Raw genomic sequence first — 18,583 nt, 5'->3', positions numbered from 1 at the left:
ACCTGATTTTCCACTGATTCACTCCCTACGTAATCCTTTCATGTTCTCAGTATCTTTGCTAGATTGTTGTTTGGTGTGAAGTAAATTACCTCACTCTCTCTGTCTAGTTGGTCCAGTCTCATGCATCTGTTTGGTTGCCCGTCTCTGCCAGCATGTCGGGAGTATGGTTGCCTTCCAGTTTGCTGTATGCTTGTTCTCTGCACTCACAAATCTTCAACGGAGGATTCCTTGTCTCTGCCCGTGTGTCCGGAGAGTGATTATCTTCCAGTCTGCTGTGCGCTGTTCTCTGCACTTTACTAAGCTTCAACAGAGGTTTCCTACGAATCTGCTCCTGACTTCTACGATGCACACACTCACCTACAAACACACTATATACGGATTTTCCCACTGCGAGGCCACAAGCGCGTATGCATCTACAAACTTCTCCCCCTGCTACTGCAGCCGGTGTTGGGATCCTCAGTCTTCGCCGGCACAGTTGAAGTGAATATTTATTGTTAATAAATCCTTTGAACTGTTTCTCTGCTCTTGGGTCTTTTAGTCTCGCTCTCACTGTCTTAACACAAAACCACTGCTATAGAAACTGCACATGTTCAATTGGACTTTTTACTCAAAACCTGACAGTTACAGCCCTTGTGACAGCCCTCATGTAACAACTAGCCGCAGTCTCCCCTATTAGATGGAATTAACATTAAAAATTATGTCACACATGCAGATTGTTTTACCAAACCAGGAGAAGGTAAACTTTTTCTGCAATTTCCATAAGGCTTAAATGCCTGTGTATTATTGTGAAAGCTGGGATATTGATTGTTACATGTGTGATTTTGCTATCACCTTCTCCAGGCTATTTGAGCCAAATAGAATGCATAATGTCATAGTGGCAAAATCTGGACTCTTTGATGGAAGTCCTCCTGGTGTGAAAGCTATCCCATCAATACAGATGGTCTTTTCCTATGAGCTCGGTTGCAGAATGACTTCAGGGAATAGTAGAGAGGGAGATGTTATGGAATGAGACGTTTTCAATTTTTTAGCACTGGCATTTCCATTCCGAGACACAAAGACCCTGCAGAGCCATAGGGTTTGATATCAGATGGGAAAGCAGCTGAATTGACAACGAGGAGAATAAATGTATAGGAGAATGTAGGAGAAATAATGAATGAATAGAAGAATACCTTTTTTTTAAAACTTTTTTTCTTATATGACCACCTTTTTAATTGTACCTGGTCTGCACAGGTCCTTGGTCATTCCTCTTTACAAATCCCTATTTTTAAAAGAGGAACCAAAGCACAAAGACACTCAATGATTGCCTCTGGTGCAAATGGTGCCCAAATGTTGGAAAAAAATAGTGTTGGTGTATTACTGCACAGTGTGAAATATTAATTTTCTTTCTATTAAGGGTCAATCTTGCCCCTCCCACCTGGAATTGATTTTCAGGGGCATTTTCATATCTTTATGAAAACACTATTTCATGAAATAATAATATTATTAATATATATCAATATTGATACTTTTTGCAGCATTTATTAAACCGGGTTAATTTTAATTTATAGTAATACAATAGTTTATTGTTCATATTAGTTGATAATGTTTATAATGTTAATGTTAATAAGTACAACTTATAATTAAAAAACATATTTTAGTATATGTTAAAATTAACATTAATCAAAATGAATAAGTTGGGTAAATGTAATTTTCATTGTAAATTCATAAATGTTTGTAATAATTTCATTGAATCAATAAATTGAAATAAATTCTCAATCTGAACAAGTATGGCCTATGAAATAAAATCTACATCAAAAACAAAAGCGCACTAGATGCATAAATTCCACGATCCTCTTCCACGATTTGAAGTTGCTGTCATATTGCCAAATTATTTCAGTGTTTTAATGCTGATTTATGTTTTTCCCATTAAAAATCACTTCATATTTGCTACACATTCAACATCAAACGTCTCTGAGACAGTATAAACAGATATCCGACAGTCATAGTGTCTGCAAAAGGACTAAACCCACCACTAGATATGCCTAGAATAGAATACTATGAAATACATCAAACCATAGATAACAGATTAAAACAGAGGAATTCACTACATTGGGATTTCGTTTTTTTGCCCCCACATTCCACTGTTCTGTTGATAATTTGTGTACTGGGCTATCTGCACTGCATGAGAAGTGTATACAAATGGAAAGGGAAAAGCATAAAGAGAGGGACTCTACTCTAAACTACAAACCTATTAGCCTCTCCACTAGCATGGATGTTATTGGTTTATCGAACATTAAGTTCAACCCATAAAGCGTACAGACAAGGAGCATCTGGCTGATGTTTCTGTATAGGCAAGGCCTTAAAATTATGACAGAACCTTTAATTTCACAAAATACTGGGGTTGTGAAACCTTGATAACAGAACTGTGTGCACAATTAATGAATGTGTCAGTGTGCAACCAGCCATACGGTGAGGTCATAAACCTGCCACATTACGATTGGTTATCCAGTAAAGAAGTGAAGGGGTTCAGGCACCACAGATGTAGGGTGGAGGTGACTTGACATACATTACCTGAGTCTCGACTGGCCTCTTAAAGAAGCACAAAGCAAAATCATAAGATCAATCCATAGCTCTAATCAATGAGTTGATAAGATGAACCAACAACTGCAATAAAATGCATGTAATTTGATAAGTAATATGTGTATTTTTCATGTACACAACCACCAGATGTCTCCATTACATAAAAAAAAAATATTATAATGTCCCCTACAGGTTATTAGGTAGATGAGAAGCTTTCAACACAACAGATGAAAGACTGAAGCGTTCTCTCTCAATGTACTATACAGATGAGGAACATATACGATGGCCCTATAAAATATGTGGCGCTTAAGCCATGGTTAAAAATTTATGACTGTCTTTGCATTAGATAATAACATTTCAATCCAGGTAGCATTTAATTAAAAGAAAGAAACAACTACCACATTACAAAAATTAGGTCACTGCAGAATGCAAAATTGAAGCTAGTTCTGAGAAAAGCACCAGCATTGTTTGCTTGCAGATGCTACTTGTTTTTTTATTTATTTTGTGTCTAATGCAATGACATTCAGATATTTTTAAAGGTGGCTTTAGTAGTGAAAACTGTCCAAATAGTTTTAGGGTTCACTGCATATAAGGTGATATAATGACTGGCAAAAAGTTGGAAGCTGTCCAATAATCTGGATTTAAATGAAGGGGTGAAACAAGTGCTTTGAATGATGTGATCTTGGCTTAAAACAGGAAATACATTGTCAATATCAATACATTGACATCTATGCTTTCACGGATCATTGTTAAAAACTAGAATGAAACATACTTGGCAACTGAAAGTCAACTTCTCTAAAGAAAGACTTTTCAAAACAGACTATAGAGAACTAAATCCTCCATCATGGTACCATCCATTCATATAGACCATTTCAAGAATGTAAACCAAAAATGAATGTATTTCCGGTTCCTTTCAACAAAGTCTCTTTTTCAAGGTAAGTCAGTCCACTCGGCAGCTGTCTTTGGAATACTCATGGGCACCAGCAGGTAGACCGGTGTCCCAAGGAGTGAGACGCTCAGTGTTTAAAAGCAGCGGAGAATGAGGCTCTTCATTGGGTTCAAGTGAGCCCAATTACGTGCCACAAAACAGGGAATAGTCATCGCAGGGGACGTTGATCCACAGGAAGGGCATGCTATTTCTGTATCTAAAAGGTGATAGGCTATTTTACCTGTAAGGTGGGACTTCCGTTCTACATCCATTGACCATTGGCTGCCGTTGAGCATTCCAAATTCTCTCATTAATTTTAATAGAAGTGGCCCACCGCTGCTAAATAGTCTCCGTTTTAACAATCAGGAAATGTTCATGGAACAATTATGTTACTTGACGTCACCACCTAACAGTGCTTGAAATGGTCTATAACAATAAACTGACAACAGCCAAAGAAATACGACAATCAGAACTACAATTCTATAAAAGCAAGCCTTTGCTTACCGCTATAGTGAATGATCCTCTCCGTTGAATCTCCCTCTCCGAATCGTGTTATTGGTGTGAGGCGGACCTGGTAGGCCTCGGGTTTAATGAGTTCAGTGAGATTGTAGGTGAGTAGTTCTCCTTTCTGAATGTTGTCTTCTATTGGGATCTCCTGTTCCCACCATCTCTGAGGCCCCGTCTGGACAGAAAAGCATAACTAAATGTTCAATTTTTATTGAATCAACTGCTGAATACACATCAATATTTTTACATTATTCTAAACAAATTTGAAGCAATTTGGGTAAATATAAGAGGACTATTTTAGAGTCTGTTGCAAGAGACAGGTGGTGACGCAATGACCGTGACCCAAAATAGTCACATCTATGCGATTAGCCCCCAAGACAAAACATACATCTCAATTTATCTCATATTGCAAACAGAAGAAATGAGATACTTCCTGTTTCCCATTTTTCACCATTTAATGCCTCATCATGGCAACACAGTTCAATATATAAAAAAATCTGTTCACAATTTAGCATCGTCAATGTCTTCACATAATGTCTAAATGTTGTGTCAGTCTCATAAATCCCCTAAGAGGAATATTTAAAAATTATAGAAAAAAGACTGCAATATTCAAAAATCCAAAATGGCCAACTTCCTATTGGGCAGAGCTAATTACTATAATTTTGAAAGATGTCCAGCTTGATGAGAACTATATATGTACCAATTTTTGTTGACTGTAGGTGAAAATGGGGTGCTACAGAGGACAACTTACATGCCTCTGGGGGTGCTACAGAGCCCCCCTACACGCCCATGCGTAAACTTCTACCCAGCCCTAATGGCAATGACTCTGATATGTGTGCAAATTTTCATGAAATTTTTTGCATGCCAAGTGCCTCCAAAACACCCAAATATAGGAAGAAAGAAATAATAACAATTCATGTGTTGCATTGACAACACTATTTAAGATATCAAATATTCCTTTACAATTTTACATCAGCAGTGTCTTGACATTAAAGAATTTTGAAGCAATTAATGTAAACATAAGAGAGCTTTTTCAAAGCCTGTTAAAAGTGCCATACTTCCTGCTGCCAGTTGGTGGCACTATGAACATGACCCATAATAGCCACATCCATGTGATCAGCCCCCATTACCAAACATACAGCTGAATTTTCATAGAAATCACACAATGCACAGAGATGATATAAGGCCCTGCATACTTCCCATTTTTTAACCATTCAAAATATCAAATATCTGCTCGCAATTTAGCATCTACAATGTCTTGGCATGATGTTGCAAAAATTGGGTGCCAGTCCCATGAATCCCCAAGGAGGAGTTTTTAAAAGTACATGCCCATGTGTGAACTTTTGCCCAGTCAGAAGGGCGGACTACTCTGATGTGTGTGCAAAATTTCATGACATTTTAAGCATGCCAAGTGCCTCAAAAACACCCAAATATAGGAAGAAAGGAATAATAACAATTAATGCGTTGCCATGGCAACAGTATATAAGATTTAAAATAATCCTTTACAATTTTTTATCGGCCGTGTCTTGACATTATTCTAAATAATTTTGAAGTAATTCATGTAAACACAAGAGGGCTATTTCAAAGTCTGTTAAAGATGCCTGCTGCCAGTTGGTGGCACTATAACCATGACTAATAATAGCCGCATCACTGTGATCAGCGTAGGGTAAGAAAAATGTGAGATTACGTCTGTAACATGGTAATGCAAATACCAAATGCATGAGAGACCACGTGAACTCAGCGTTCTTGTGAAGTTTACCGGAAGCGATGCTTTATAGTTAAAAAGTACTTAAATATAATTTGTTTTCATGTCGCTTTAGAAAACATTGATTTAACAGTTGTATGTCTGGATGAAGTTTATGCTGACTGTCTGTGATTTTTGGAGCTTCAAATGTCAGATCACCATCTATTTTTCTTCTAATGTGTTCTGCTGAAGAAAGAAAGTCATACACACCTGGAATATCATCAAGGTGAGTAAATGATGAGAGAATTTTCATTTTTGGTGAACTATCCCTTTAAGAACACAATCTCCAAGCTTCAAATTGAAATATTTTTATGACAATGGCACTGGCCATGGACATGCATAAATGAAAATGCACTGGTACTGCCTGAGAAGGACTAACCTCTCTAATGAAAACAAGCACAAATTTAATAAACACCTACACACACATCAGAGGTGTGATTTTCCAACAATGGTGCCTTTGGTGGAAAGAATGCACAGGGGGTGACAATCACAATAATTCTCTGAATGGACAAATATAGGCATCATGGAATTAATAGTGAGGTATTTCAGATGGTTAATTCATTTTGACAGGGCATTCAAGCACTCTGACCCTCTCATTTCACTTTTTACAGCAGCTGAATTCAGTGATAGTAGAAGTCATTACTTCAACTTGGACTTGTGTTGGGCATCATGTGCTCAGACAGAAGACAAAGGCAGGACTACCTAAATACATAAAGACTGACTGAGGCCTGTAGGAACACTCAAAGTCTGATAACACAGAATCAGCCACCAAAATCAAACAAAGGGATTCCAAACAGACTAAAGTTCCCATCAAGCCTTGCTCACTTTACACCTAGGTGTGAAATTCTGAAGGATCGAACTCTCAATTCCTATTGGATAAAACGCATGACTGAACTCGCCCCTCAGCCATGATGTCATCGAGTGTGTAAAACCCCGGAGATTCCTCCTAAGCTTCACTTCCAGCGACAGTATTTGCTGTGTCTAGTTGCAGCCCTGCTCCTCCCAGGTGTAGCCTAGCTGCCCAAGGAAGTAACGTACATACCTGAACTTTGGCCATTCAATCTCCATCTGGCTGGACGAGCCGAGTTCCACCAAGAATGCTAACGGATCTGAAGAAGCAATCTGCGTCTCACCCTTTTTCCCGCAGAAGTGAAGAAAGAAGATTTCTCTTCCTTCTTCAACTGAGTTGACTTCTCTGACTGGAGTCAACCGATGGATGAACACACATTCTACCCAGGTCCTCCTGAGGTTTATGTCTGGGCAGATATAGATTATTATAATGTGTTATTCTTGTGTATCAAGGTTATTGTTGTACAGTTTACGGATGGCCATGTCCTCTCATTGCTGCTAATAGTACTTAAGGTATTACTGTAACTTACTGTTACCATGAGATTTTCTCTGTTGTCGTCCAACCACATGGGGCTGTTTATGCATTTCCACCATTGCAGGTGAGACCGGCAAACTGAATTTTTCCATTAAAGACCCAACGACAAGCGGCAGACGGTTTACGAGCCATTCACCGCGTCTCTGAGTGAGAAAAATGTTATCGTCTCCCCCTCGATCGCTAAACTGGCTTCAGTGCCATTAATTCTATATCTTTGATAATTATTATTTATTGCTAATTACCAAACCCGCTCCTGAAGCCCCAACACATGAAAGAAAACATAAATGGATTTCTGGTAATTAATGCCTCTTATTATTATTATTATTGTGGTGGTGGGTGAGAGGCCATAACTCATTAAAACCCAGCACCAATGAAACCTTGGATTTCTAGTGAATAAACTCAATAAAGTGAATAAACGTCTAGATTGTAAACTAACTAAAATGAGTTCTAATCAGAAACTGAGAAACTGAATGCTGTTTGCAGTGTTTGAGAGTGCCATGGGCTTTCATTTCTCTAGCCTCATTTCAACTCAGCAACTAAAAGACCTCATGCATCTTTCATTACAACTTTTTAGTTTTAAAGGTATTCTCTTAAAGTCCACAAGATAAGATTTTCGCATCTCATTCCACCCCCTTATATCAGAGCGAAACAGGATATTCAATGCGAAAAAATGTAGGACGGGATTTGATTTTATCAATGAGAAATTGACTGGATCATTGAAATGGTTCATAGCATTCCAGAAAGTAGGTATTGGGAGGGTTTTGAACAATACAATACAATACAATTCAATAAAGTAAATAAGGTATTGGTGACATAATTCAAAAACTAAAGTTGTTCTAGAGACAGAATATTACAATAACAAACACTTTATTTTGGAATAATGTGCACAGATAAATCATTCACAGGAAGACCAGGAACATGTATTAAGAAAATAGGGTCAATTACACATGCAATTTCATGTTGACTGTAAAGCTGCAGTACAGTCCACACCAATACGCCAATAATTTCTACACCACTAGTGGCAGAAATCAGAATTGTAAAGTATTTGTTTGATTGGCCCGTTGGCTAATCAGTTTGGGGAGACAGAAAGACAAGAAAGTGTATGAAACTTCCCATTACTAAGTGTTTACATTACACAATGACTATAGATATTACTATTTCAATTTCTGTTAATGCATGATATTCTATAAAGCTGCATTGAAACAATTTGTGCTGTGAAAGTTGCTATACAAAAAAAATTACTTGACACCAATATGCTGATAACCACCAAAAATCAACATATTCCAAAAATCCGACAACACAAGAAATCAGTTTTTACATGATATTTGAAATCTTAGGATTATTCCCTGTTTTTAACATTACAACATATAGAGGCATTCACACAACATTTATGCACATTGTAGAAGCTGGTAAGAATGCCGATAAAGGTGATTACATGCAAAACAATATCAGGGAAATGGCTAAATATCTGCTATGTCGATAGAGTTTTGCTTAAATCGTTTAAAACTTGCCCGTTAAAGGAAATATGTTTAAAGCGTTAACATACGGATGTTGAGACCTTATTGACCTCGGTGTAAGATCATACATGTAAATGCGCATACTCTTGAAAAAGTTATTATATTTGCAAATCTGTTTAGTGATGCTATTGGCACAGAAATGGCACACTTTAAATAGAAATGCATGGATAGTGGAAACCTTTTGGGCATTGCATGCAGAGTTGGGCAGATGAAACAACAGATTAATTGTGCAAACTTGAACATTTGCCATGTGACTACTATTAGCCAGGCTGTGAATGCACAGTACTGAGAAAACACTACTGCATAATGGCTGTTGATCTTGGCCACATGAATATTGTCTTGAAGCTTTGCTGAGTGACAAGTGTACAAAGAATCCCCTGGCAGTCAGGCTTACGACTGAGGGTCTCTCTGGATTCAAATACAACATGATTGGTTAAGTCAGTTGGGTGAGAGAGCGGGGATGGGGGGTGGTGGGGGGATGCAGCAATAGTCCTGAGAAGTTGCCAGTGTTCCCATTAATGTCCCGCTCTATCCTGGTAATGAAATTTCCATTGCCAAATTCAATTACTGTTTATTGCTTCTGTGAGATTTCTAATTCCATGTCTGCAGATCTAGTAGCAGTGGAAACCATTGGTGCGGGCACATATAAGGAAATATAGAACCTTTCTTCCCCAAAGCACCTTATTCCTGCAATATATGTGTGGCGTGGGGGTGTGGTCGTGTACCGATCTCTCTCTCTCCCGCAGACCGACACACGACCACGCCCCCACGCCACAGTATGATACTACAACAGCTTCAAAGTTTCACCCTTTTTTAATAAAAATAAATCAGTACATTAGTAAGTGGTGCCATCACAAACAGCTTTCAGCAGCACTTGATCTTATCTATGTAAAGCTGCTATGCCCAAAACTCAATTAAACCTCAGTGAAAAGAATGTCGGGGGATGATTTCTATTTGCTGCAAAAAATGGCTGTTAAACTCCAAATAAAACAGGACAGCCCAAAGTCAAGATAATTTACACTAACATAAAGCACTTGACTTGGAGCATCCTTCAACGCCACATTTGGGTGCGATTTCATTAAACTGAACTGAAAACACATCAGCTTTTTTAATGTGGCTCGGGGTCTGCACAACTCCAGGGACCTTCAGTTTCTTCCGACACAGCACTCAAATCTTAACACATCCTTGAACAAGACACTCCAAATATTGCTGTGGATGTTAGGGGCCAATATTGAAGCATACAGCCCTCACACTGAAGGAGAGTGTCAAAAGCGCGGGAGCACAAAGTGCACAGACTGACAAAACAACCTTGAAGAAGCAACCATCTATGACATTATACTTACAACTTCGGTGTCAATATCAACCTTAATTCTGTGAAATATGAAAAATTATCTATTGTGATATTAGAAAGTGATCTTGTTTGATTGTATACATGAGAAAAATGTAGTCTTCTTATCCATGTGCATCAGCCTTAACTGAGGCGCAATTTACTGTAGGTTGTTTTCACACAGAGTTCGATTGCACCCCATCCTTCTCCCTCTGCCACCATAGGTCATTGGGGATTGGAATCGTGAGGAATTTGATTCTAGTTCCAATTCGGATTATGATTATAGTTCCTTGGCAATTCTATAAACGATTCTTTTAGCACTTCTGAGAAAGAAATATTAGGAAATAATACATGTAATTCTAGCTTCCAGTGCACAGAGAAGACAACAAGACACAGACAATATAAATTAAATAAAGTGAATAAAGAGTACACTACCAGTGTAACTAACTAACCAGTTCTCAAAAAGAACCCTTTCTTTCCAAATCTAGGCTATCATACTGTCTAACTGCAACGTGACAGGATTACACTTACAGCTACAGCATCTGGCAAAATGGCACAGCACACGATACTTCTCATCATGCCTTTAATCCATTCTGCAAGAATACACATGGTGGCAGGGTTTTCACAATGCTACTATGAGGCACATGTGGCAAAGCTGCCAACAGAAGAGGGAGAAGAAAAGTTTCACATACCGTGGAGGCTCAAAGCCAAAGGCTTCCTTTGGGGTCACTCGAGGAGCCATATTATATTTTTATAATGTAAATTTTCATCAGCTTCTCATTATCATAGTTTAAGAATTCAGAATACAGTCCTCAAAGTGTCCCTCCTGGTTTTCTCAGCAAACCATCTGTGCTCTGAGCCGCATATATTTTCCCCTTTCGGTTAATCTTGGCTTGTTGCAGTCTGGCAAGGAATTGTGATAATGAATCCAATTGAGCACAATTATGACATTTGTACTGCACATTTAAAAAGTATTTTGGGCATTCTGGATTACACATAAACCTGACATTTGCCTTTCTCTGAACATGACCTTTATGCAAATACCAGCATGAGAGAGATGAAAACAGCCCTCTTCTTTTGGTCAGAGAAACCTAGAAACATTATCCTTAAAACGAAGAGGTTAATTTGAAGTGGAACTGCTCCAGTAATCCAGAGGTGGACACAGGAAAAACAAACTCTGCTTTGAATATCAGTGGGAGCGATTTATGGGAGCACTTAAAGGAGATTTTAGGAGGTAACGAGATCAATTTCATACTCGTTGTTCTAGAAGAGAATTCAAGCTTTTAAAAGTATCTTCACATAGCTGTGTTAGGCCTGCTCTGTACCAGCACAATCAGTTTTAAGCTAACAGAATTGCTTCCAATCATTCGTTTTAAACGCTTTGGAATAGTATTTCAGCAAAAAGTTATCTGTCTAGCTTGAACGCAGTGCCGCATTGAAACCAGACTAGTGCTGGGTTTTGAATAGCATACTACCGTACTTCTTATGTATCCCTACTCTTCAAACTCAGCCTTGGTGTAAGTTTTGTATGCTGGCTTTGCATAAATGATGGCAGCTTGAGAGCAGCTTTAAACTTGTCATATGGGCATATTTGATTTTAAATTTTAAAGCTTTAAAGCAATGGTCATCTCAGTAGTTGCAATGTAATTGATGTATAAATTAATGCATGCCCACTGAATACAATTAATCTGTTTGAAAATTTACCTGAATGTATTTTGATCAGTGGTTCTCCACCCTTTGTCAGAGAAAATATTGGAAGGCCTTCCATGTAGGGTATTTTTTTACTATTATAATATATTTCCTCTATTTCTACTGTAATAATGACAATCCTGTTTTCAAGTTTTAATAAAAGAGACTACTATTGTCAATATATTAAAACTATTAATCATTATAATTTGTTCTCAAGAACATCTAGAACTGTATATTCTTCATTAAAACAAGTATTCATTTAATAAAGTATTCATTTTCAGTAAGTTTTATAATGTAATATTTAAATCATAATAATCTTTCTATCTAAAGAATTTTAAAGATCTTGAAGCTGGGTCCCCACCCCTGGTTGAGAACCACTCTTTTAAATACAGGTATTCCACCTTTTCAGTGTCAGTCTAGAGTCTTCCCTTGCAGAAATCCATGCTGCTAGGCATCTAGCATACTGTTCGAGACCCTCTCACGGTAATATCAGACCGACTATTATAGAAGCTTCCTTCCACAAATGGTTAAATCATTCAAGCGAAATCGTCGTAAGGCTGTATTTTGCATGCTTTGAAATTTTAAACAACCATTCATATCATAAGATCCTTTTGATATGATGAAAATATAAATTATACCTGGAAATAAAAGTTTGGGGATTTTGCAGGTGCGATTCACCAAAAAGGGCTAAATAGTTGATCGGCTTGTGATGCGCGAATGGCTTGCATGCGCAGCGTGAGTCTAGTCACACTTTAATAGTGTTTAGCCTCCAGCTGATGAAAACATGCTGCATGATCATGAGGAAGGATTACATCAAGATGTAGATTGGAATGCAGGTCAGGAGCAAAAAACTTCATATAAAAAAATAGCCTGCTCTCTCTCGCTGTTGCTTGCATGCTAGTAATTACCCCACAGTGTGATTTATGTATGACATAATATAAGAAATATTTAAGATTCCACACAATTACATGATCCGTAATAAAATAAGCAAATTTGTAACATTATCTGTTTCTCATTTTGTCCAAAAAACTCAGGATCTGCAGGATCATGATTATATCATAATCATCGGGTTTTGCACTGTATTGAAAAACAAACAATTAAATTAGAAAACTGCAAAATATTAACATTTTCACAAGTGGACACAGACATTGATCAGGAAAATAAATAAATGGCAAAAGAAATGTCAAAAAAGTTGCCTACCCCTGATCTAGGGTCACTCATGCACAACAGACATATTAAGCTTTGAAAGACATGCCGCTCATGTAATGCAGCTACAAATTCTTACCAATGTCCAACAGGGTCTAATGCTGTATCGCATGATCGCACCTACTGTTCATTATAAGATATTAAATAGTGCAATATTCAATCTGTTTTTACACTTCTTAATTCATAATCAGTGGTGTCCAATCATAATTCAATATGCTTGTTATATACTCGGCCTTTTGAATTCAGGTACCACAATTGCAGTTAGGCAGGACAAATAAACCTCTTTTGACACTGCAAGCAGCTCAAATGTGCTGTTTAGGTGCCGCAACTGTGGCATCTTGGGGCCGAGCAACTAAACCTAACGACACTGCGAGCAGCGCAAATGTGCTGTACAGGAGCTGAAACTGCAGCATCTTCAAAAAATAAAAAATCTTCACTTATTTACTTCTCCTGTACTTTAATAAGTATCACCAATTGCCTAACCCAAACTAACACAGTTGTGCCCTCTCTCCACATGTCTCCAGACCCTCTCTTCATAAAGGTGGATGGATAAACTATGACGAGTCATGGTTTGCCTGCAGTGAAACAAATATGTCTACTCAAGCTACTCTGTATACAGAAGGGACTCTGAATGCAAAGGTATACACCAGCACTTTTCAAATTCGGAGCAAGATCACTTCAGCACCCAGAGTTATCTTGTTGGCTATCTAATAGAATGGAATGTTGGTTTTCAGCAGCATGTATCTTAGACCAGTTTAATTTATTCTGAATACTCAAGCGATGCATTCTGGATTCAGTTGATCAAACAATTCTCACAGAACAAGCTGCTGGATGACAATCAGTCAGGATTCAAAAGTGGACACTCCACCGTGACTGCCCTGCTGCCTATCATCAAGTCACTGAGACAGGCGAAAGCTGGATCCAGATCATCCGTCCTGATTCTACAGGACCTTTCTGCAGCCTTTGACACAGTCAACCATCAGATACTACTCTTCACCCCCTCCACTCTGAGCATCACAGGAACTGTGCTTGAGTGTTTTAATTACTATCTCTCAGGTAGGGCCTTCAAGGTAGCCTGGAGAGGTGAGGTGTCCAAGTCACATCAGCTACTTACTGGGGTACCTCAGGGATCAGTGCTTGGGCCACTTCTCAATATACACAACATCACTGGGACCCATCATTCAGTCACATGGATTCTCTTACCACTGCTACGCCGATGACACATAGCTCTACTTGTCTTTCCAGCCCAACAACACCACGGTTATACCATCTAAATTTCACAGACCACGTCACAAAGACAGCACGATCATGTAGATTTACACACTACAATATCAGGAAGATAAAACCCGTCCTCTCTGAACATGCCACACAACTTCTTGTTCAGACACTTGTCATAACTAGGCTGGACTACTGTGCAATTAGACCTCTGCAAATGATCTAGAATGCAACTGCACATCTAGTCTTTAATGAACCAAAGAGACCGCATGTTACACCACTCCTTGTCTCACTTCACTGACTGCTGGTTGATACATATATTAAATTCAAGGCTCTGACGCTGGAATAGAGAACAGTCACTGGGTCTGCTCCAGCATACCTAAAATAATTTCTGCAGAGCTACGTTCCCACAAGAAGCCTGCATCAGCTAAGGAACGGTGCCTTATTGTACCAACATAAAGAGGCACCAAAACACTTTCCCGGACTCTCGGTTTCATCGTTCCATGTTGGTGGAATGACCTTCCCAACTCCATCCATGAAGCTGACACATTTTATGTCTTCAAAAGATGGCTAAAAACAATAGGTTACTCTGAAACATCGAGTGGCGAGATCCACCTATGGGAAGGGCATCTGTACCTGACCTCTGCAGAAGCATCCAATTGCACCAAGTCTGGCTAGACAGACAGAAGCGCGTGTCCTATGCTCGGTAAGGACCCACCCCTTACCTAAGAGCATATAACAACCTGCATGCACTGCTGCTCCTCAGTAAGTATATTCGCTTCTCGTGCAGCAAGCGGGGAAAGCTTGGTGGATCTCTCTACTCGATGTTTCAGAGAACCGGGGTTACATGAGTAACCTATTGTTCTCTATCATCATCTCGTGTTCGAGATCCACCTATGGGAGACATGGACAGCTCCCCGATTGCACAGTACACTCACAGTGAGGTCCTGCAAGCCAGTTAAGGGGTTTCCTGGCAAACTGGAGTCTGTACCCTTTCAATATGGTTCGAATCACCCACTCGGGAGCCGACACAGCCTGCCAAGCTGTTGTGTGGCTCGCAAGTGACCCCACCTGAGCCGGGGAATCGCTTATTGCTGCGTTTATGCCCGATTTGCTCATTTGAAATGCAATGGAACCATCTAGTGGACAACCTAGGGGCTGCAGAGATGTTCTTTCTCTGTAATTAATTTATTAGATGTTTTGTGTTTTTGTGAAAAACTGGGGCCGAAGCATTTACTGAATGCGTGGGAGAGATGTAATAGGGGCTGTGTGGTGACACTGCTCTCATACTTTTTCCCACTGTAAACACTTCTGAACTGAACACATAGGGTGGGCACCCAATGGTGAGGGGGGGCTGACCCCACCGAGTGAAAACCTGAGCTAGAAGGGAAGAATAAGAGTCCGTTGGGCTGGTGGCCCAAGAACGTGGACTCAAAGCCCCCTGAGGCCGTGCATCAGGCCGGCCGCTTACATTTAGACTCGGAGGGGGTAGAGTTGGGGGGTTTCTTGGCCACAGCCACGGCGAAAGTCATTCTACCCCAGGGCTTAGCAGAGGATGGGTTACTCTGCTGAGGAGGTGGCTATTTGCGAGGCTTTGCCTCATCGGAGTCGGAGAGTTCGAGGTCGGTGCACTGGGTAGCAGCAACCTTGAGCCTCCGGCGCCGGAGTTTTTTAGGCAACGCCAGGCAGTGGCTACAGTTTTCCAGAAACTCTAGAGCCTCCTCCACGTGTTTGAGACCCCTGCACATGACACAGAAAGGATGAGGGTCTCCGGCTGCGATGAGGGCACTGCACGTGGCCGGGCAGGCACGCGATAGGCTGACCCTGGAGGAAGCCGTAGGTTTGGAAAATGACATATTAGGGCGAAACTACGTAAAATCCTTTGTGTGGAGCAGGAGAAGTGGTGAGAGAGAAAGGTGGGCAGCCTGGTGGTAGTTAAAGCGAGCATGGGCGGCTTGCAATAAACAAGAAACAGCTAACCTGGCTGAAACAAGACAGTCACGTCTGGCGGAGGCTGATCTGAGCGATGTGTCCTCCTCTAGACAAAGTAGTGAAAGTCAAAATTCAACCGAGCTGAGAGAAAACAGAGGTCGCGAGAAGCGAATGTCAACTGAGGAGCAGCAGCGCGTGCAGGTTGTTATATGCTCTTAGGTAAGGGGTGGGTCCTTACCGAGCATAGGTCACGCGCTTCTGTCTGTCTAGCCAGACTTGGTGCAATTGGATGCTTCTGCAGAGGTCAGGTACGGATGCCCTTCGTATAGGTGGATCTCGAACACGAGATGATGAAAATACAGCACTTAGGAGATGATGACAGTCTCTTAAGATGATTTGCTTATAATGTATTCCTATTTTGTAAGTCACTTTGGATAAAAGCATTTGTCAAATGAATAAATGTAAATGAATAAATGTAAATACAATTGCTCAGGTGATTGCTGGGGTATGCTGTCAGCTGTGTCATGCTAGTAGTCGCCTAATCTGGTCTGTCTAACTTGGCTCAAGCTAAAGAAAAACAAAACAAAACGGCAAGCAGCACAAACGTGCTGTCCAGGTGCCGTAACTGCAGCATCTATGGATCGAAACTGCAACAGTGCAAATGTGCTGTCAAAACACAAAAAACTAACTAATAACTAGATAAACTAGATAAACCCCAGCAGAAAATTTTTAACAGACGTTAGGGATACACTGCTAGATTCACACGACTGAAATTCACCTCACACCTCACAAAGCCCACATGTAGCTGCATGTGTGGAGCAGATCTAGTCCACCAAGACCAAGCCCATACCATGTCACATATATATATATATATATATATATATATATATATATATATATATATATATATATATATATATAAAATTAAAAATGAATGTCATACTGGTTTGGAACAACATGAGGGTGACTAAATGAGGACAGAATTTCTTTTTTGGGTGAAAATCCCTCATCTTGTATACCACTGCTATAATAACACTCATCATTCAGTGTCCTCCAAAAAATAAAGAAAAGGCCAAACAATCCCCCAGGTGTCACAGAAACTTGCTACTTATATAAGATGGTGTGATACACTCCCTAAAAACAGCTGTTTGCGATTCTAGTCGAAAATAGAGTGAAAACTTTCCAGGTCACCTCACAAGTACTTTTACCTTGTTTTGTTCGACCATTTTTTTGCTCTGCATTGTAATATATGTTGCCGGTCAGAGGTAAAATGGCTTGTTGTTATGGCAACTGGGCTGATTTCTCATTCAAGACATCCTTCAGCAGATCTTGCTGTATAAAGACAGGTAAAAAAGGGGCTGGGGAGTATGGAGGTGTGTGTGTGTGTGTGTGTGGGAGGGGGGTATACGATATCAAAGGAAAAGAAAGTGCTGATTTGCAATTCAGAACATGCAATTAAAGGAAATTATGTTCGACCCGATTTTGTTCTCGTTGCATACTTGGGGGCAACCTAAGGAAAGTTAATAAAATAACTCTTTCCAAGTGTTAATATCTAAGTTAATATTTTCAAATTGTTTGTATAGCCAGCTTAATTATGAACAAGGTCAAAGGTGATGCTTGACCTTATTAAAAATCCTTAAAGCAGGTTCATATAGACAAGGGCAAAAGTCAAGTTGTGCTGATCTATGATAGTGGGCTTCATGAAGCAAATCAAAACTTTACTTAAAGGCATATTCCGGGTTAAATTCAAGTTAAGCTCAGTCGACAGTGTTTGTGGCATAATATTGATTACCACAACAAATGCTCCTTTTCTTTAAAAAAAGCTAAAATCTGGGTTCCAGTGAGGCACTTACAATGGAAGTGAACAGGCACACCACTAGGGGTGGGCTTATTGGGCTTAACCCCCGGATGTTTCAGTAAAAGCCCCAAATGTTTTTATAACCTTGTACTAATCACTGAGTTTTCATGGACGCAGTAAAACAATTCTGCTTGCTGAGCATCAAAAGTGTCTTCATTCACTCTTGACAAGAACCGCCCAATCAGACAAGAAGTACTGACTGACATGAAAACTGGGCAATCATTGATAAGAATTTACATACGATCCAGCCAATGAGATTGGACATTATAGATGTAATTACCTCAATGTTTAAAGAGACAAATGGTTTGTAGGTGTGCACTTGTCTTGATGAGGAGATTTATTAGAATATTGAAATGGACATTTTAAAAAAGATGTAATTGACAAATTACACCCAAATTTAAAATGAGAAACATTTAAAAAAATCTAGTTTAAAACACTTATGTCATATTCTCATAAATGCAATCTTTGTCCAGTTTGGTTTCATACATTTTTGAAAAACCTTTATAGCATTTTCTAAAAAATAAAATAATAAAACTTTCAAATTGTCATGTGATGTAACCATTAAGTAAAAAGTATTATAATACTTTCTTTGCACCTTCAATACATGAGAGTATAAATAACTGATAACTAATTAATTTACCAAAAAGTTTTCAAACAAAATTTTCAAGGAATTATTTTATAATAAATATTATGAATTGTTGAGTCAAAAATATCAAT

The 18,583-nt window shown here is 39.2% G+C and overlaps 1 protein-coding gene across 1 annotated transcript in view; it reads right to left on the bottom strand.

The window, feature by feature from the left end:
• Positions 1 to 18,583, bottom strand: part of LOC127662425 (MAM domain-containing glycosylphosphatidylinositol anchor protein 2-like) — a 238,717-nt gene that overhangs the window by 28,504 nt on the left and 191,630 nt on the right. Inside the window, exon 11 of the mRNA XM_052153592.1 lies at positions 3,992 to 4,169. Coding sequence (XP_052009552.1) covers positions 3,992 to 4,169 — 178 coding nt within the window. The remainder of the gene's footprint in view (positions 1 to 3,991; positions 4,170 to 18,583) is intronic.

Source organism: Xyrauchen texanus, chromosome 22 (genome assembly GCF_025860055.1).
Source record: "Xyrauchen texanus isolate HMW12.3.18 chromosome 22, RBS_HiC_50CHRs, whole genome shotgun sequence".
Classification (NCBI taxonomy): Eukaryota; Metazoa; Chordata; class Actinopteri; order Cypriniformes; family Catostomidae; genus Xyrauchen; species Xyrauchen texanus.
The sequence above is the reverse complement of the archived record's forward strand: the minus strand, read 5'-3'. Positions and strand labels throughout refer to the sequence as shown.